At 37.8% G+C, this 21,387-nt stretch overlaps 1 protein-coding gene across 1 annotated transcript in view; it reads right to left on the reverse strand.

Moving 5' to 3' along the window:
* Window positions 1–874: 874 nt before the first annotated feature.
* Window positions 875–21,387, reverse strand: part of TBC1D4 (TBC1 domain family member 4) — a 69,328-nt gene continuing 48,815 nt past the window's right edge. The window contains exons 13-18 of the mRNA XM_028106096.2: window positions 20,308–20,466; window positions 17,276–17,520; window positions 12,812–12,971; window positions 10,150–10,319; window positions 5,065–5,241; window positions 875–3,199 (exon numbers count right to left, since the gene is read on the reverse strand). Coding sequence (XP_027961897.2) covers window positions 2,966–3,199; window positions 5,065–5,241; window positions 10,150–10,319; window positions 12,812–12,971; window positions 17,276–17,520; window positions 20,308–20,466 — 1,145 coding nt within the window. The 3' untranslated portion in view covers window positions 875–2,965. The remainder of the gene's footprint in view (window positions 3,200–5,064; window positions 5,242–10,149; window positions 10,320–12,811; window positions 12,972–17,275; window positions 17,521–20,307; window positions 20,467–21,387) is intronic.

A 21,387-nucleotide genomic window follows, 5' to 3' on the forward strand; every position in this document is an offset into this window, starting at 1 on the left:
AATTATCCCCTTGCCACTAGACTGCAAGCACGTCAAGGACAAGGACTATATCTCCTCCACCTCTCAATACTCAGCATCTAGCTTGGCTTACAAAAACTATTGGTTGAATGAATAAATAAAAGTGGTGGAACCAAGACTCAGATCTGAAATTTTCCACCTTAAATCTAGTGCTTTTCTCAATGTATCACAGCCACTAAGAGTGACACATTATGGTAGAGGACCAAATACTTCAGATGACGGATTTCCTATTCTTAATCTAGCACAGTAAAAACAAATTGGTGAAATGGTCATAAAATGGGTAAGTGAACATGGATATTAAGAGACCATACTATGTAAGCCTACACTGACACTCCAAGTGTTTACTACCTGTAATGCAAAATATCTCATAAAAGTTCTAGTCCTAAAGTTACCAAGAAGATCCAGCATCCTTGTACTGGATTATAAACATACTAGAGAATATTCTGAAGATATATATGTAAACACATTCACATCATATCCATCAATAACTATTCTTAATTATTTGGAAACTAACCCAATTTTTTAAAAATTATATTTTCTTCTCCTCTTCTCTCCCTTGTGATCTATGAGGGAGCATAGAAAACAAAAGGAACAGAATGCAAATCTGTCAGTGTGGTTGTCTTTTTCTTTTTATATTCAACAGCGAAAGGCTCCACTGGGGAAAAAAGTTGAAAAGTGCTAACTGACAATGGACTTTCATATTTCTATCAATTATCTTTGTTCTCTGATTCTATTAAAAAGAATTATCATTGAAGCAATTTTAAGTAGCAATAATCCAGCCCATGCAGATTTTGTAAAGAACTCTAAACAAGAGCATCTTCTTTCCTATTATAAACACAAACCAATACTCCAAGGAAACCGTAGCAATAGATTTATTGGAAATGAGCTAGACATTACATTAATTGGATGAAGATGTAACAATGCATAAGCATAACTGGTGCAACATTTAAAAAAGTCACAAAAGAAAATTCATTTTCAGAAGAAATACTGTATCTAAGACATTTTAATCTCTGAACACTGTAACACAGCTCATGACGTTGACTTTGAATACCCAGAATAAAATTTACTTGAAACTGAACTGAAAGGGAAAGTTTCTTTTCCCAACTTAAAGATTCTTTGGCTACCGCCTGTATGTCACAAACATAAGGTAATTCTCATATCAGACAGTAACCAGATGGTATCTGTCATATTCCTCATAGGAAAAACCTCTCCTACAAATAGAGAAATTTGAGGGAGTCCAAGCAACAAATCAGTTGATAACCCCAACTTAATAGGGGACCTAGAATCTGCATTTCCTAGAGCTAGAAATTACATTAACTTTCCTAATAAGATTTTATTTTCTTTTTTAAAAAAACTGGATTAGAGGGCATGATGATTTGAAACAAGAATCATTACATTTACACTGAGTAATGGTGTAAAGGCAGGGGTTCAGATGCTTATCATCTGCTCTTCAAGGTTTTCCCAAACCTTGAGAGCTTTGCCCTTCTAACCTATAATACACTGTGGCTAGTGTATAAAAAACTCCCTCTGAAGAAAATTATCCCAAGTAATCCATCTGTGATAAGGACTGCAAAAAGCAGAAATGATAATATTGTTTGGAAAGGCAAAAATGCTGCATCAACTTTCAGAGGCACTACCATAGAATCATCTCTGAAATGGAGAACTGCATGTGTACTTTGAAAATTACTTTTCCTCCACATACCCAGCATGCATGAATGTCCTCTGATAAGCTGTAGGCTGAGGAAGCTGGGAGTTCAAACACAGAAGTAGGTCTTAGAAGAGCTTGGTGCCACTTTCCACTTCTCTCCAATGGATTTCAACAGTTTATTCTTAAACATTTCACAGTTCTCACAAACTTTCACATACAAGGGAAAGATGATTGAGAGCTTATTAGATTCGATCAGTTGGCAAAAAAAAAAGTATCTCAACACAGCATATTATCTTTAGAAAACCAATCATAATTTCCCTTTCATTTAAGGTAGAGAGAATTAAATTAGGAGCTCCTGTAAGTGGGAAAATGACAAATCCTTGTCACCAACTATGGCACCAAGTAAAAGGGAGCCCATTTATGACTGTAAGGAGTAATTTAAATAAAAAATAGAAAGTTGATCTAGACAATTTAGGTCCTAAATGAAATTGTGGAGGCCTGATATTTTTAGTTTGAGTAACAATGCTGGTCTAATTTGCTGAGAAATTAGCAACATTCTCTTTCACCCTGAGCTGGGTGGGTAGACTCCACGACGATGTCTTGCTTTCTCCTTATGCATGTCCAAAGTCATGCCCAACCTGACTCAAAATGCATGTAGACAACAACATGCTAGTTGGCACAAAGCAGGCGGGGGAGGAAGGCCCCCACCTTCCTGAAAAACCCATAGGAGCATAATTGGCAATTTGTCATTTTCCTCAGATATACATAATGTCAGTAGATTTTAAGACAGATATACATAAAGTTACACAAATGTTTCTACCTCTCCACCATTGAGTGAAACATGCTGTTCTTTGGAGAAAAAAATACATTCATTTTTTTCAAGTATATTTCAATATACAAAGATGTTCTAGCTTTTGTTTCACTACAAAGACAAAATGATTTCACCTATGTCCAAGGGGAATTTCATTTTAACTTCCCTTTGGTGTGGATTTCATGAAGTTTTGATTTAAAAAATTACTCTAAATATACATCTACTTCTTTGATCTGAAGGCATGAACTCTTTATGTCCATTTTATGTCTATGTACATAGTCAACAACATAAAACCAGTCTACATATGTACAATGGCTTAGGATTGGCGTACTCTAACGAGAGCGAGGTCCACCCTCGAGGACTAGGGCTCAGCACCAGACTGCAGTGGTTCCGTCAGCTCCAGTGTCCAGCGTTGGGCCGGCAGCACGCAGACGCTTCCCTTCTTCACCATTCTAAGAGCACGTTCTGCTGATGTGGTGCTTCTTCAATTATGGCTTGTTTCCTGTCTTGGCTTTGTTGTTAGGGTTGCAAGTGAGGTCTCTTAGCAATGATTCGCAACTGGCGAGCGCATCGGCTGGCAGCAGCTTCCGGATCTGATCCACTGTCTTTTGATAAGCCATTTTCTCTTGTTCCAGAGTCCGGATTAAAGACTTCATTTTGGTCTCTCTGGTCAGAAGGTTTTCCAGATTGGATTCCAAGGTCTGGATTTTAGCATGAGCTATCTGTTTGGGGGAAAGAAAAACAAATGCAAATTCCTCCAAATCAAAAATCTGAAGAGTCCAGTTCCTCATCAGAACCTCAGCTAGACCTTAGATCTAGTAACCAATCATATCACATTACTTAATAAAATAGTATGTGAAGCAAATACTTTGAAACCCTTTGTGACAGGGGTTTCTCAAAATGTAACTGCAGTACTGACAAAATCCACCTCATGTCACTGAATACACTGAATACAACAAAAATGCAAGATTAAATCAGCATCCCACAGTGGTGGGGGCCTCACTGTATTCCCCTGGAGTGAGTGGAATCTGGCTGAAGGAGAAACGGGAGATTTCTGATGCTGCCCGGAGGTGCTGAAAGAGGCTTTCCACCCCCTGACTAGAAATACAGGGTTTTCTAAACACATACTTGGTATCCTATCAGTTTCAGTGGGTGTCAGGGGTTCCCACATAACTTGGGAACCAAGACATGATGATGACATTTAACTGTCAATGAAAAAGTTTGTAACGATTGATAAAAATCATTATAATATAAAGCAGGTGCAAACCCACTTTTCCTAACAGAAAAGGGCTCAATTAATCACCATTGAAGCATCAAATAATAAGGGACAATACCTCACTGTTTTTCTTTTTTGAAAATAGTGTTGGCTCTTTGAATGGGCATACAGTTTTCGGTGGGCAGGAGCTAATGTAAAATGAAGTGAAGGAAGTCAGAGTTCCTATCCTTGGGGAGCAATTACTCTGGAGACCCCTCGTTTCTAAGCCTTTCTCTCCTAGTCATTCTTGTCAGGGGACTCACCACATAGAAGCAGAGCTTTAGTATTCTCTAGCTTAGGAACAGGTATCATGTTGGGAAGTGGGGGGTAGACAGAAATCAAGGAGCCATTAGGCACTTCAGCTCCAACTCAGAACTCATCTCCCCCACCTCCCAGAAGGTTCCCTTCCTAAACTCCCCTCCACTGATCACTCTTAAGCCCTGACCCTTGGGGCCTGGACACACAGCTCACATCATACAAGTTGCAGATGCAGAATATTAGTTTATAGTAACTTGCTTATTGCTTTTGTAAATGTGCATTTATAAATAAATACATAGTATTTCATATTCCCAAGTAATTGTAAACTCCTTGATGGAAGGGACTATGTGTTACATGTTTTCATTCGATTCTCTCAAAAATGCCTTTTTTTCCATTTCAGTGAGTTTTACTCTAGACAATTCTCACTGTCCCCAGATGTCTGCAAGTGATTTCTAGCTAGTCTCCATACCTTCTCTCCCCTTGCAAATGTGTACTCGTCAAGGTTTCCAGATTGTTCTTTCTAAAGTACAGCTTAAAAGCTCTGAGAGATTTCCCTCTCAACAGGATTAAAGCCGTGCTCTTCTGCTTGACACTGAAAGTCATCTGTAGTTCTGCCTCTACACATTTATCCCACCCTTCCCCAACATAAATCTTAAACTGACCCCAAGCTTACTCTGCTGCTCTGCCCCATCTTCCTTATTTATACCAACCCCCCACTCATTTCTCCCACCAATCCTTCAGAGTCCAGCTCAAGCCCCAAGTCCTCCAGAGCTTTCCCATTTTCCCATATTCAGCCCCTCCGCCCTTGAACTTAACCAAATATGTGTAACACCCTACAGGTACTTAACCAGATTCTGTTTTGAATTGCCATTTAATATTTTGTGAGTGTACATTTTCTCTCCCTAGTGATATTTAGGTTGATTTGTCATTTGTAGCAGCCCCCAGAACACTTGAACACAGTCTGATACACAGACCCTCTGTCGGCAATGGTTCAATCCACCTCACATCTCTGTAATTCCTGGTATAGTTCTGTGCAGTCAAGTGCTTTTTTTGAGCAAATCTTTATATCCTTACCTGTAACTTTTCTAGGAGGTCCATGTTTTGTCTTTTCAGTTGGCTATTGGCCCTCTCCAGCTTCTCCATAGGTTCACTATCCTCACAGGCATATGATGATTCCTGAAGCTCATCCTGCAGAACGTGATATTCCACCTCATAGGCATGTAACTGTTTAGAAATATCCATCTCAAAAACCTGCCATGAAAATACCATGGGTTAGTCTGGCCTTTAGTATGTATACCAAAATACAGTCTATGTATCTGGTGTGCTTCATATAGATTTCCAAATACTAATGAGGAAGAGTATGGCATATCAAAAGGAAGAATAACAGGTATGACTGTCTATATATGGACAAATAGATTATTTCTACACAACTGAAACATTCTCATAATGAGGCCAAGACACTAGAATAAGTTAATGCTCAAGGGTATTTTGCAACCAAAATATACATCATCTGGTAACTCTCTAAAAATGTAGCATACCAGATTAATAACATTAGTTACTGAATAATTCTTACCTGTGTTAGAGATAATCTTTGCTGATTAGCAAGGGAAATTGCATAGGGTATTTCTATAATAAAGAGACCAAAGCTACTTCTAATAATTTGTCAATAGGGCAGACAGGACTTATACTAAATATTTTCATGCATTTGCTAATCCACGTGGGCCTCTCAGGAGTACCATGTTGTACCATGCAGAGAATCTTGATAACTGCCTTCCCTGAGCACGGTACAGAGCTGGAGGGTTTAATTCTGCTCTCCCAAATTGCCACCAAGCAGGAAGACCATTTGCTTAGAAGTTAGTGGGCAGGTAATGCTTCCTTGGTCTCAGCTTGCAAGGGAAGTAGCTGCCATTTAAGCAACAGTGTCTACACTAACACTATAGGGAGAAAAGAAACCACAAGCCTGACTTATTTATCCTACTACTATCAGAGGTACTCCAATCTTAGAATTTAAATGAATTGTCTAGAGAAGGTGGTCATCCCTCTCAAGCATCACTTTTTCCCTACCTAGTGGGAAACCATGGACGTAATGGACTGTGACCTGTGACCCAACCATTAAAAATAAGATGGGTCTATATGTATTGGCATGTAAAAATGTCCAGTACTCCATATATATTTTTAATAAAAAATCAGGTTGCATGCTAATCAAGCCTTTTTCCCGTTAGTGAATGGACACAGCATGGTGAGTGTGTCCACACTGATTTCTAAAGTGTATGAAAGTGAGAAGGACAGACACTGATTCCTATATATGGGCTATGCTTCTCAGGAGACATTGGAATGAAATTGTCTGTGTAAGACTAGAAAAATGCATCTGTTCTTGAATTTTTTTTAAACCCTTACCAGGGGGGAAAAGTAGGGGATATTACCAACTGAGATTGATCAGTTCATCCAATCTCAGATAATCAAAGCAGTAGTGTTTCTGCCTAGGAGTTTTAGGAAGTTGTTTTGTACTGCAAGCAGAAAAACTGAGCTCCAAATGAGCACATTCAGCTTTGGAAAACTATATTATTTAACCTAGGCTGTTTTGTTTTCAAATTTAGAAGTTTAAAAATAAAATACTTTGCATTCTAAGTTGCCAATAAAATAGACCTTCACATTATTTTAATGCTTTTTCCCTATTAGGAACCTACAATTTAAGCTTTCAGAAAGACATTCTTTACTAGGTTTGCTGAACCAGCCAACTTTTTGTAGAAGGGTTTCTATTCAACTGGGGAAATCTCTGTAAGAGGATCTTTAAGCCTAAGTTGTCAAGCATAGCCCCCCCCATTTGCTTTAATCGTTGGAAAAAAGCAGGGAAAATGGCAGTAGGAAAACTGTGAACTGCTGCCCAAGGTTCCTGGTCCTCGTGTATGTGTACCAGGAGCCCGCGCTCTCGCTGTGCTGGCAAGTTCTTTGCTTCTCTAGACAATAACAGAAAAGACCACTGCTCAATAAGAACCTTGAATAATTTAAAATTTTGGTCTAGTTTCTCAAAGGGCCCAGAGAAAGAATGTGTGACATTTTTCCTGGTTTGTATATTCTCTAAGAAGTCAAACTGCTGTCTGCTCTGGTAAAGAAACAAGCTATTCTATCCACTTCATTTCTTAGGACAGTGCTAGAAACTACAGAACACGGAAACTAAAGCATTAAAATTCAGATGCACTCCCTCTACCATTTGGCCTAAAGCTGTAGATGATCCATGTTTTATGTTAAGTGTGTGACTCTTATTAAAAAGTTACCACCTCTGAAACAAATAATACATTATATGTTAAAAAAAAAAAAAAAGAAAATAGTAGGAAGGGAAAAATGAAGTGGGGGAATTGGAGGGGGAGACAAACCATGAGAGACTATGGACTCTGAGAAACAAACTGAGGATTCTAGAGGGGAGAGGGGTGGGGGATGGGTTAGCCTGGTGATGGGTATTAAAGAGGGCACGTTCTGCATGGAGCACTGGGTGTTATACGCAAACAATGAATCATGGAACACTACATCAAAAAAAAAAAAAAGTTACCACGTTTTTAAGAGTATTTCAGTTGTCATTGTAGGTCAACCAACCATCAAAGTTCCTCCACTCCCAAGTGCATGTCAGTTGTGAAGAAAACAATAGCAAAAGGAGACCTAATGCTCTTCACAGATATTAATGTCAGAAGTTAAACATTTTCCAAGTTCAACTAGAATAACCAATGCTTCCTACTACCTGCATGGGGTTCACTATTTACTATTTTTGTGGGAGTAGCACAGAAAGATCACAGACCACTTTAGCCTGTACTGTAGCAGGTCACGATTTACCTTTGTGTATTTAGATGTGTGTGGTATGCCTGTACCTGTTAGTGGAAATTACTTATTAACGGGGGGGGGGGGGGGGAGAAGCAATAGTACTGCATATGGGCACTTGACCCCCGACCTTCCAACTACTCTTCCCGCTGCATGCATTATTTTAATGCTCTTTCCCTATTAGGGCTAACTTTTCATATGTGTATTTTTACATTATGTAAGTTCTTAATCAGCCTGTCTTGTTTAGATTGTATACATCATTATATCTGACATTCTTGTAACTACTGTGTGATCAGTAAGATTCCTAGAAGAAATTCCGCTTTTTAAAAAAAACAAGTACCATGCAGAGAGGGGTGACTTCTATCCCACATTAGTGGGTGGTCACTAAGATCTCTAAACCAAGTACATTTTTAATGTACTAAGGTGAATAAAGGTACAACTAAAAACTGTCAAAAAAAAATCAGGTTACATAATAGCATGTATAGTATGATTTCACTTTATATTTAAGCAGAGAGATGTGTTTAGTAGGTTTTCTTTTCTTTTTTTACTTTTATTTTTTCCTTTGTCCTTTTCTGCATTATTGGCATTTTTCACAGTGATCATATTTTAAGTAAAGCTCATCAAGGTCTCCTTTAATATCAACAGTTCATTCCATTTTAAATCAACTCTAATTGTTAGAAAAATCTCTCTTATGTCAAGTCAAATTTACCTGCCTATAAATTCTATCCATTCATCCTAGCAAAGATCTCTAAAGCCAGGTAATTCTCTCCTTAATTTTAGAAGAGAGGTGATCTGACTTCAAATCATATTATCACTTCTCTAAAAGCACAATCTCTGACTGCTTGCCAGTCCAAAAAGATACTTCTGAAGAATTAATAAACAAGTACATATGTAAATAAAAGCTACATTTTTCAGCTTACATAGCATTTTAACAAAACTGTTCATAGATATTTACAGAATAATCTGCTTGTGACTTAGATTCCATAAAAAGAAACTTTTATATGTCATAGAATAAGAGTTCATGTTATAGTGTGAATTACAGTGTATAAAATTCTTCAACCTAATTGGTTAAATTTGCTCCTAAAAACAATATGAAAAAGTAACAGGATTGTCATTGTTATTCTCATTTTGTAAGGGAGGAAGCTGAGACTCAGAGAGCTTGAAACTTGCCCAAAGTCACACAGCTAATAGGCAGTAAGGCACCAGAACACTATGTCAAATTCCCTTTCTCTAGCTCTAAACTCTTTTATCTGCTATCCCAAGTGCCTCTAGGAAGGTGGTAAATTTTATCAATACTGCTAAAGCAGTCATCTATGAATCTTAAGTTTGTTCATGTCGTCTGAGTAACATCAATATATAACTACCACTGAACCTAGTCCCTATGAAGAGCCAGGGACTAGATACGTGATGTATTGATTATTCTCCACTTGTTTCCCAGATCCATTCTCTACCCACATCTGTTCTGCTGGACCTGGGAGACAGACTCTTGTGACCCGCATCCCCCTTTCACACCTCCTTTCTTGCTGGCTCTGGTTGGGTATGGTCCAGAAGAGCAGCCAGTAGGAGATCAGAAAGAGAAGGAGAAAGAGGTTGGTCTTTCTTCCTTGCTCCTTCCTTGCCTGGCTCACCAAGAGCACAAAAACCTCCAAACTCCCCTCCTGCATAGTTCTGGTACTCACTGGGCCTGGTAACAATATTAGATCCTTCCCTCTGTTACTAGTTCTTGGGCACTTGGATATCCACATTTGGTTCTCTTAACCCTGCCCCAACCTCTATGATTCAATTGTTTGAATCATTGACGACAGATTCTGTTTCCTACACTTTAGCCTCACAAAACCTCTGAACCAGTACTGTCCTATTTGGAAGGTAAGAACACTAGAGTTCAGAAGATTAGGGAGATGTGTACAAGCCCACCAATTCATAAAAGAGTTAGAACATGATGCAAACCCAATACTGTCTAATTCCAAAGCCTAGGTTCTTGCCATGTGTCCTCCTTATATATTTTAAGACAGAATTAGTATTGCAAAGGTAAGTGGGTCTCATTTTTATTTATTTATTAGATTTTCCTAACTCTGTCAGCTCTGCCTTCAGTCTTACCGTTGGTCTAAATGGAAAGATTCACCAAACATTCCTTATGTAGCACTGAGGCACTTTTCCTGTGCATAGCCACACAGACAGTGTCACAATGTAGAAGTTCCACGATAATCTCATTTCCAAATAAAATATATCTGATTAAATAAAAAAAATCTATCAAACAAAACTAAGTCTTTATGCGAATGCATTTAATATGTAATTAGTGGAGAAACTGCTGAATGATTTTATATCTTATTATTATCATTTTAATCATACCTGGGTAATGACTTTTTCCATTTCAGATGTATTCATATCAGGTAGTGTGGTTTTAAGAAATTCAACAATACTTTCAAAGTTTTCACATTCCATTATAAGTGTCTCCTGGCTGCTCAGCAGACTGAGTGCAACCTTAAATATAACTTCAGTTCCCTGAAGAAAAATAATATCTAAAAGAAGAGATACAATTTCATGATCAAAATTATGCATCCACTATTGTAAAAAGTATACTCTTTGTGCTAATGGCTTTTTGTGTTTCTTGTGGTGGTTGTTTTTAATTACTGCAGTGGAACGATGGAATAGTCTGCAAAAGAATATGGTTTGAGATCATCTACATTTAAAAAAATAATATGGGGCGCCTGGGTGGCTCAGATGGTAAAGCGTCTGCCTTCCGCTCGGGTCATGATCCCAGGGTCCTGGGATTGAGTCCCGCATCGGGCTCCCTGCTCCTTGGGAGCCTGCTTCTCCCTCTGCCTCTCTCTCTCTCTGTCTCTCATGAATAAATAAATAAAAAGTTTTAAAAAAAATAATATGACTGAAACAAACAGATGTTTAAGTATTTTTCTTACTTATTTAGGAATCTCAGATAAGGCCAAGGTAAAAAGTAAAAAAGGTTAATTACATAGCTGTTTGTCTATATATTTATAATTTTTAGTGGCAAATTTAACGGAGACTAGGTAAACCTAAGGATGCTTATTCAACTGATACTTTGATTTTTCTTCACAAGGGGAATACAAAAACAAATCAACATAAGCAATTAGTACTATTTAAACTCTCATTACCATAATAAAAAATAAAGGAATCAGTTAATATGCAATTAAACCTATACCAGAGCAAGAAATTTAAAAAAAAACTTAACAGAAAAATCAAAATCAATATATAACCTAAATCAGAAGTAAAACAGAAAAACAGAAAAGCTACCCTGACTCTGAACTCTACTTCCTAACAGGTACAAACAGGCAATAGTTTTGAACGTACCAAATATTTCTGTATGAAAGTTTCAATCTTTGCCACTCTAGAAACAGTAATAAGCAACAGGGAGTCTTTAAAAAATAGGAAATTGTGAACTTCTGCTCATGCATCTTTCCCTTTACTAAATTCAAAGAAAAGGACTGAGCAGCTACTGCAGAGCTGATGGCATCAGTCATATTCTCATTGCAAAAAATAGAATTGTGGAGGTTTGTTTCTTGAATTCTAATATCATGCTCCCAAGTGTAAGTCAAAGAGAGATGCTTTCAAACATCGTTTTATCATTTTGATTTGATAAATTATTCTAAGAAAAATATATATATCCTGAGAGTAAATATATATATTATATATAATAAATATTATGAATGAAAGGATTTTAAAAGACCCAAGAATAGGAACCCAAACTCCACCCAAAAACTTAATTGAAGAGAAGCAATCCAGTATTTTAATAAAGAAGAGAAATTTGGTGAACATTTGATTCTGCGCATCTTGATTTTGTTCTTTTGCTGTACTTTGTCTACAGATTGTATTACACTAATTCAGTGTTTAACTTTTTAAATCACAGTCCCCAATAAGAAAGACACCATACATTGTTATCTGGTATATGTATACATATTACACACATATCTTCAAAATTGAAGCTTCTCCAAACATTTTTCCTTACTATTTGTTATACTCTGATATTTTCATTATATTCCATTCTAGCTCATTTTTTTTTTCTAATGCTTTTCTAATGCTGGTAACGACCTACAATCAGGCCAATACTCACAATTTGACAAAAAGCTCCAATTTAGCAAAGGCACATATTGACTGCTTTCACCATGGATACCAGATAAGCAGGATGTAAAAACTGTGGGAGCCTTTTCTGAGGTCACAGAGGTCCTAAACCTCTTTCAGAACAAACCTCTAGTAAAGAGCTGTTTTTTAAAAAATTTTTGTTTTTTAAATAATGGACTTAGATAAAGCTCACTAAAAACTTGTGAATACATTTAAGGACCTCCAAAGGGTGCATAAACCACATCATAGTTTATTCCTGGTGCCTAACACTGTGATGAAGCAAGACGGGAACTCAGTATCTTGCCCTAGGCCTTACTGCCTGTGTTTAGTGCTTTTTCCCTGAGCCACCCAGTCTTAGAGATTGATGCCACCACTTCACTGGCATGGAAGGAGAGTCACTTAAGCAATAAAACAGGAATTTCAGTTGTTTTATTAACGAAAGTCAGGTTTAAAAAAAAAAGTCATTAGAAATCACATTGATACAGGTACTTCCATTGACCCAACCAGAGAACATGTTTCCCCCTGTTCTGAACTAGTGTTGAAGGAGACAATGGGGAAAGAAAAACAAAAACTGAGCTAAGAAGGATGTGCATAAAAATCTGGAAAATTATACATAGTAAGTCCTTAGTTGGGATTTTTAAAAAAGCGCCTTCTGATTTGGGGGTATAAATGAAAGTAAGAGCTCCATCACAACTACTCGAACACAAGGCCCAATTCTTCTTTCCCTTTTAATTTCAATTTCATTTAAGACCAATATAGTTGTAAATTACTCTCAGAATAGAGCCAGGCACATTTATTAAAGTCTACTGGCAATTTGCTATTCTGTGTAACACACGATAAAATTGGGGCACCACATGGTGAGAAGAACATTCCTTGGAATAAATAACACTTCCATTTGATCATAGGCATCTCTTACCAAAAACTCTGGCTACAAACCCTAGTGGAAACTGAGAGGCAAACAATGTGAGGAACCAGGGGGCAGCATAAAGACTGGGGCTGATTTCATTTTCTTCAAGATGATTGTAGAGATCTCTGTGATAGTCATGAAGGAGCCTGGACAGCTGGTACATTTGAATCTAAAGTTAATTTGGAGAAGAAAAAGAAAATATTATGCATTTATCTGTGCATAAAATACACTAACTTTAATTTTATTACCCTAATATTTAATAACAAATTCATATATATTCAATATATGAAAGTAGTATTATTTTATTCTTATTATGAAAAAGTTGATATTAAAGTCCAAGTTCACTTAACTGAGGTCAGAAGGCAAGTCAACGAGAGTCCATCTAAGATGACTGAGCAAGTTTCTCTGTCATTAGTGTGTTTTGGTATCACATATATACATGGAAATGGTCATCTTCCCTCATCTAGGAAGGAATTGCTTTTGGAATTTAATCAGAATTGTCCTGGCCTACGACTCTCATGGAAAGTCCATTATAATTTCAGACCAATTCCAGAAAAGCCTCCATTCAAAAGGATCTACCACATTTAGTTCATTTCATTAATTATTTTTATTTTTATTTTTATTTTTTTTACTTTTTTGTTATGTTAATCCCCATACATTACATCAATAGTTTTTGATGTAGTGTTCCATGATTCGTTGTTTGCGTATAACACCCAGTGCTCCACGCAGAACGTGCCCTCTTTAATACCCATCACCGGGCTAACCCATCCCCCCACCCTCTCCCCTCTAGAACCCTCAGTTTGTTCCTCAGAGTCCATCGTCTCTCATGGTTCGTCTCCCCCTCCGATTTCCCCCGCTTCACTGTTCCAGCAAAGTTTGTCTCTATTTGCTGGGCCCCGCATCTGATTTATGATGGCGCTCTGGCTTAGGCCCCACCAGGCAACAGGGGCTGCTAGGACACTGCCTGGCTTAGAATGTTATGGAGCCAGATGCTTGAGATACGATTTCCAATATCCAAAGTATTCCAGCAGCATATTATTTTATGACAAAGAAGATTAAAGCAAAAATTACAGTCTGTCTCTAGTATTAGAAGAAATTATTTCATGTGGCCACTGCTTGATTATTGGTATTTCAAAAAAAACACAAAACATTATTAAGGCAGCATATGGCTGCGAATAATAAGCAAATTTGTGAACGGGGCCTTATTTTAAATTTTTATCCACACAGTAACATACTGAGTAGTGGTTCCTTGGTCAGTTCTATCAGTTTGACATTTTGGTATGAAAAGTACACAATATTTTATTAAATCTAGCACAACTTCTTTCCCTAGAAGATATCATCAAAATATCACACTTAAATAGCTTTACAAAATGCATTAAAATAACCAATTATATTGTGCATTCAACTGTTGTTTCCAGAGCACAAAACTAAAAATCAAAGTACTACGTATAAACACAGCAAATTATTTGTTTGATCTTTATCTGTAACACATATGTGTGGAAATTAAGTTCCACACACACTGTAAAAGGAAAGAAAGAGCCACCGGAAGCCATGGCTATAAAACAAGAAGCTTAGATTCCGTCAGACATAAAGGTTTAAAAGAATGTGATTATCATCTCAATCAGTCATGTTGGAAAAATCATGTATTTCCCTTAGGCCATTTACAATTTAGAAACTAGACATACTGGGTTCTATCAACAGAGGAATTTTGGTAGCACAAAAATCAAAGAAGTCTAATTAGCAAAATAAAGAGAAACACGGTCAAAAGCATTCTATTCTTGTTCAGTGAGGACTGTGACACAGAAGGTATTTTATTTTTTTTAAAGAAGCTTTTCCTTTTTTTACATTCTAAACTAGGGGTTTAGAACATCTCTTCCATCAAGGTAGATTTACATTAAATCTCTTTTGAAAAAGGCAAATGAAAACACAATTCAATCTTCCTTCAAAGGAAGCTTTAATGATAAAATGCCATCTGCTAAGAATAAGAAATTCTTCAGTTCTACGGTATAGATAACATGGCAGGTCTTCTGACGGAAGAGGCAGATCCAGAGGAGGGAGATGGGGACAGAGATGAGAAGGGTAGAGAAGACGGGGGAAAAGGGAGAGCAAAGACTTCAGATAAAGGACACAGTGCTTTCACACTCAACACAAAATACAGCAGCCACAAAACATGAGGGGACAAAGTTAAAAGAGACCTCAACCCCCTCATGTCACACAGAAGGGAACTGAGGCCAAGACCCAGCAGTGCTCAAGCTCACACCACGCAGGTGATCAGAAATCCCATCAAGTGATCCAAGCCCACTGCTGCTTACACTTCTGAAAGTCATACTGATTGGACAAAAAACACTCTCTGCTCCTGAAAGTGGGAAAGTGTTGCACCTCACTTTCTAGAGCAAAAAGCTCTATCCTCCTAGAATAAGGTCCCCAATCTTGCAGCCTCTACAAATGTTGCCAAAGAGGAAAACAACTTCATTGTCATTATTATAGATATAAAATATTTCTTGGTAGGGGGCGCCGGGGTGGCTCAGTCGGTTAAATGGCTGCCTTCGGCTCAGGTCATGTTCCCAGGATCCTGGGATCGAGCCCCGCATCGAGCCCCGCATCGGGCTCCCTACTCTGCAGGAAGCCTGCTTCTCCCTCTCCCACTCCTCCTGCTTATGTTCCCTCTCTCACGGTGTCTCTCTCTGGCAAATAAATAAATAGAATCTTTAAAAAATATATATCTCTTGGTAGATGCAAGCCATATAAATTTATTTATCCAATTTATGTGAATTTTTATGATATCAAATTGATGAATTTTTAAATTGAATAATCACGGCATTTGGGGGCACCTGGGTGGCTCAGTCAGTTAAGCGTCTGCCTTCAGCTCAGGTCACGATCCCAGGGTCTGGGACGGAGCCCTGTGTCAGTCTCTCTGCTCAGTGGGGAGCCTGCTTCTGCCTCTCACTCTCCTCTGTTCTCTTTCTCTCTCTCTCTCAAATAAATAAAATCTTAAGAAAAAAAGAAAAATCACTGCATTTTTAAAGTGATAATTGCATCTATCTTTCTATTTATGTACCTAAATCAAACATGACTCACAGATACTTTCCATTCTTTAAAATTTTAATATTAGATATCAAACTTATTTCTGGAAATCAGAGATACTTAATTCCTTACAAAGGCACCAATGCTTCCTATCCAACATGAGATACAGATAAACTTTAGAAATAAAGGAAAACATAAAACCTTCCATTGTCATTATTTGACTTGTGGAACGTTAACAGACCTATGAATAGTCATCAATTAGGAATCAAATCACTATATTTACATATCCTGGTGAAGACCCTTCATATGAACTCAACACCTGAAAACCCAAAGCTGAGAGGAAAGCCCTACCTACCTCCCTAGCAAAATTTTCATCTTAAAGAAGAAAAATGGACCACTTCTTTACAACTGATCTTCTCAAGAAAATACCACTTACTGTAATATTCACAAGGTGAAAACCCAGTCCTTTTTTGTCTATAGATTGGTACCTAAAATACTAAATGTAAAAACTGATCCCTGGGAAGCAGAAAAGAGTATATTTGAAAAGCATTTTTAAAATATTTTACTTCTTATCTACAGCATAATATTATGACTAACTGGGCATCTTGCCCACCCCATTTCAAAGGAGATGAATTCTGATACTTCTCTCTTTAAAGTCTTTATATTTTCACTACTAAAAGCTTTAAATTGACAGGTAGTGGCTGTTTGTGATATCATATCTATAGATAAAATTTAAACAGCTTGTTAGAAACCAATACATTAAGAAAAGTGGACTTTAAACTCGAAGGGAGAAATGTGTATACAGGGAGTCTGAAATAGGTTGAAGATCACAGCGGCAGCGAATACCCCACTTAAAATGACTACAACATCTTAACGGTATTTGTTCAGTGCATGCTAAGAAAAGCAGACTGAACAGTACCACCGACTTTGGACACCTTCTCCTCCAGAAGGTTCTATCTGACATTAAGTAAAGGAAGGGAGACATGGTAAGTTCAAGAAGAACCATGAAACAGCTGCCTGCCACTGAGGTATTCACAGTAAAAAAACAAAACAAAACAAAACCACATTATATTTTTAGATTAAAAAAAAAAGATTTATGATTCTTTTCAATTGACAGGTTGAGGGAAAGTGAATTAAGAGGACTTGATTCTTTCTCCGTCTCCACTTGCAGACTTAGGGGAGAGAGACTTGAGTATCCACCCACTACCTTTCTAGAATTGCTTATTTATTCACTTAAGGAACTTCATGGAAGGGTTTTTCTGCATACACACTGTCATACACTTACAGGTTTAGCCAAAGAGCAAATCCCACACTAAAAGCGTGAACTCAAAACACGCCTCTACATTTATACGAATTCCAAGACAATGGGTCCAAATTTCGTTCAGTCTTACTGTGAGGTAGAAGAGGGCTCTGCCATGATTGCTCATAACAGCTTCCCATGTGCCTCACCTGCAGCGACATCATGTCAGGTCTGTACTGCTTGCGGAAGCCCTGGTCATACATGAGGAATTTCAGCATTTCAAAGGCTTGCTCTTCGCTCATGTGCAGAAGCAGGACTCCAGCCACAAAGCTGATCCCCTGACAGTAACCCACTTCTTTGTCCAGCAGTGAGTAGGCTTTCAAGAGGTTAAAGAGTGAGAGCTGCCCTGCCCCAAGCTGTGCTGAAAAATAAGGGTGAGTAGGAAATGTCCTTCCTGCAGAGGAAGAGAAGAGAAATATTGTTCAGATATCCTGATGCTTGGGAGACAAAAGTGAAATTGCAATGCAGTGATTTCCAGGAAGAAACAAACTTCTTTTCTGAACCAGTGAGAGTTGCTTGGAATACCCATCTAAGAGTCTCTCTCTCTCTTTCTCTAGCAAGCCCTCAATCCTACCTGCCTGACCACCCTCCATCTCTACACATATGAAAGGGAAGCAAACATTTAATGCTAACAAGCACTTCTTTCTAGAAAATAACAACAACAAATTCACAAACAGATCAAGGACGTGTCCAGGAGAGATCCCAGAAAAATAGAATATAAAATCTATTCTGGCTATAAATCAAGGCAAATTCTTTTTTTTTTTTATTATGTTATGTTAATCACCATACATTACATCATTAGTTTTTGATGCAGTGTTCCATGATTCATTGTTTGCATATAACACCCAGTGCTCCATGCAGAATGTGCCCTCCTTAACTTCACATAAAGACCACCCTCAGGGCGCCTGGGTGTCTCAGTCGGTTAAGCGTCCGGCTCTTGATTTCAGCTCGGGTCATGAACTCAGGGTTGTGAGATCAAGCCCTGCATCACGACGGGCTCTATGCTGAGCGTGGTACCTGCTTAAGATTCTTTCTCTCCCTCTCCCTCTGCACCACACCCACCCCCACCCGCTGCTTCCGCTCTCTCTCTCCCTCTAAAAAAAAAAAAAAAAAGAAAGAAAGAAAGAAAGAAAGAAAGAAAAAAACCCACTCTCTGACTGAAATCAGATTCTTAAAAAAGGTCTCTATTTAAAAGGAAATCCTAGCAGTCCATAAGCAGATTTTTCCTGTAATATGACACTGGAGGGACTTTTTGAAGTTGTTTTGTTTTATATTCAGCCTATCTTTCAGAAAATACTCCTTTTTTCAAATGCCCTTTGTTCTCTTAAACCACCTCCATGAGCCATGTAGACCTCTTTTCTTTTTTCAATATATTGAAAAAGGACAAGTAAAGCAAAGGGTCAAGCTGACTTCAAATAAATTCCCCTCCAAAATTCACCTCTGAGCATAAAATGACCACAGAGACAGCCCAGCAAGCAAACAAAATCAGTCCCGGATCACTGACAAGCTGGTACTAAATGCTGAGACAAAGCCATCTTCATCACCAAAGCTGTGTACACTGGCTCGGGGCTTTCCTTAGGCCATACAAACGAAGGGGCTAGTAGTTTGCTTGCGAAATGACTGCTCATGTTAGTGAGAACTGGTAAGAATGCCAGATCTTTAAATGTTTTCCACCACATATGCTTAAAAGTGATCTTCGTTTATTTTTTTCCCCAGGAACTGATAAGATTAATTCTGCAGAGCAAGGGGAAGATAGGAGAAAATAAGAACACACTGAGGAGACACAGATGGCTACAAGGAGAGTTAAATCAATGATTTTTTAAATTATCATTTTACTTCATTACTTAAAATTTTTGCCAAAGAAAACTACAAATGTACTCTCTCTCTGAGACATTAATTCTAGCTCCATTTTTTTTTCCTGACCAGCCTTCCCTGATAACCTGATCTCCTCATTGCCTTCTCTTTAATAGGACATCTTGATTAGCCCTAAATGAACCATCCCAATTTCTAGTCTGGTCATCAACTTCTAGTCACAGAACCAGAGATCTGTGGGCATCCAGAGGGACTGCCCACTTAAACGAGAGGATTGAGACTCAGAAGCAGAGTAATTTGCCTATAACCACAGTTTAGTGGTAGAATCAGACAAGAACTGAAGTCTTTAGTGTCTCTGTAAAATTCCCCTTTTCAAAAAATATTGACTCAAAAAGTATTAACTGAGTGGGGTCCTTTCCCAACAAAAGTTGTTTATCATCCAAAGGGAACAGAGATTCAAACTAGGTTTTGGCCAGTGATTTTTATATGCCCTAATAAAAGATGATCCCAAATATAAGGTAATCCCTTATTTTCCCAAATGGGCCCAAGTAACATATTTGACCACTTTAAATACATCAACTCTTAGGGATACAGATGAAATAGTCAAATACCAATGTACAATATTTAATCCAATCAGGCGTTCTTAAATAATAATATACATATTATAATATCCTAAGTTAGAGAAAAACTAGAGACAATGTAATTTTTAAAAGCACACTATTTTTACTTTCCATTAGTTATTTGAAATTCAGCATTTAAAAAGACAGCTTTATGATGCTGTCACTGGAAATTCTCCCCCAGTCACAAGTACCCATTCATGTAATATTAGGACGGCTCATCTTTTCTTTCTTTCTTTTCTTTTCTTTCATCCTATAGGGATGTATTCATGATTCCACAACATAACTACTTATTGTATTGCTTTTTAAAGTGATATTCAAAGACTTGTTTAAAATTTTTAGTGCCCCTTTTAACCTATTCTATTTTAAAACCAGTGTTGATTGAGAAGATAAATGTCTATCTCAAACAAAAGTCAGTTGTTCAAAATACAGGAACTGGGAGTATCTGATAATATGACCTTTATAATGATTTAAATATAACACCCTTTTGGTGGGGCAAGTTTGGGGATGAAAACTTCATTCTGTATTCAGGCACTTACAGTATCTTCAACCAGATATAGAGCCAACTTGTCCTCAAGAAAGGGCAAAGTCAGCAGCTCTGCATAATTCAACAGATCTTCTTTAGCAACACCAAAACAAAACAAAACAATAAACAACAACAACAAACAAAAAACCCAAGCAAAACCCCCCAAAAAACTCAACAAAGGGACCTATTTTTTACTTTTGTACAATAGTCAATACAACAAACATACCCAAATCCACAAGAATAGCATGCTGTTGAGCAGTGAGCTGCTTTAAAAGTTCTTTATAGGATATGTCAGGAGGTTGTTGCTTATTGGGCAACCTGTGCCTTAGACGATATTGTAAAGCTAGGAACTGCCAAATTTCTCCTCGTCGACTTTTGGGAACACCTGCGAAGATAAAAAAGCAAGGTCTCAAACTCTGGAATGAAGTTGCTAAATCTCACCTGAGGAACTTTGTAATGCTTGAAAACAGGCAGCTGTAATGTCCTGCATGCCACCCTCTGGTCATACAGTATGATATACTGACAGAAGCATATTTTGACAAGTTTAATCCTGTAACTGCTGATGTCTTATGAAAGAAAACCCTCAAGTAGTAATAAAGGCAATGTTAACAACATTGGCCAACACTGATTGGGCACCTAATATAACATTCACCGAGGGTGCCTTGCTACTCAGCGTTGTACCCATGCTCAGAAAACCACCCAATGAGATAGGCAGTTACTATTATCCCCACTTTACAGATGGCCAAGCTGAGGCAGAAAGAAGCTAAGCAACTTACCCAAGTTTGCACACTTAGCAAATAGAAGTTTAGAATTAGAACTCCCCGAGTCTGGCTTCAGAGGCCAAATTCTGAAATCATGAAATGTATCACTGTCTATTCCCATCTTTCGTTTGGTTTGAAGCAAGTAACAAATGTCAATACTTATAATTTCTAAATATTTGACATCAATAAGTAACTTTGTAAAAGAGAATTAAATAGCATTTTTATATGGTCGTAAAAGAATGAAGTAATAAGAATGGTCAGTACAACATGAAGGCTTAACTGGAGTGCTCCAGAACCTCCTCTGACAAGACATCATCCAGCATATAGATAATGAAACATTAACTCCATTATGCTCGAGAACCAAAGGGTATCACAAGCATTTCAAAGTATACCAAAACTTTGTTTTGTTTTGTTTTTCTTTTTTTCATTTGAGAGAGAGAGAGAGCAGAGGGGCAGGAGGGGTAAAAGGAGAGGGAGAAAGAATCCCAAGCAGACTCCATGCTGAGCAGGGAGCAGACGCGGGGCTTGATCTCATGACTCCAAGG

The sequence above is a fragment of the Eumetopias jubatus genome, unplaced genomic scaffold (genome assembly GCF_037043125.1).
Source record: "Eumetopias jubatus isolate StellerSeaLion01/CBP00866 unplaced genomic scaffold, mEumJub1_p1.0 scaffold_3, whole genome shotgun sequence".
NCBI lineage: Eukaryota > Metazoa > Chordata > Mammalia > Carnivora > Otariidae > Eumetopias > Eumetopias jubatus.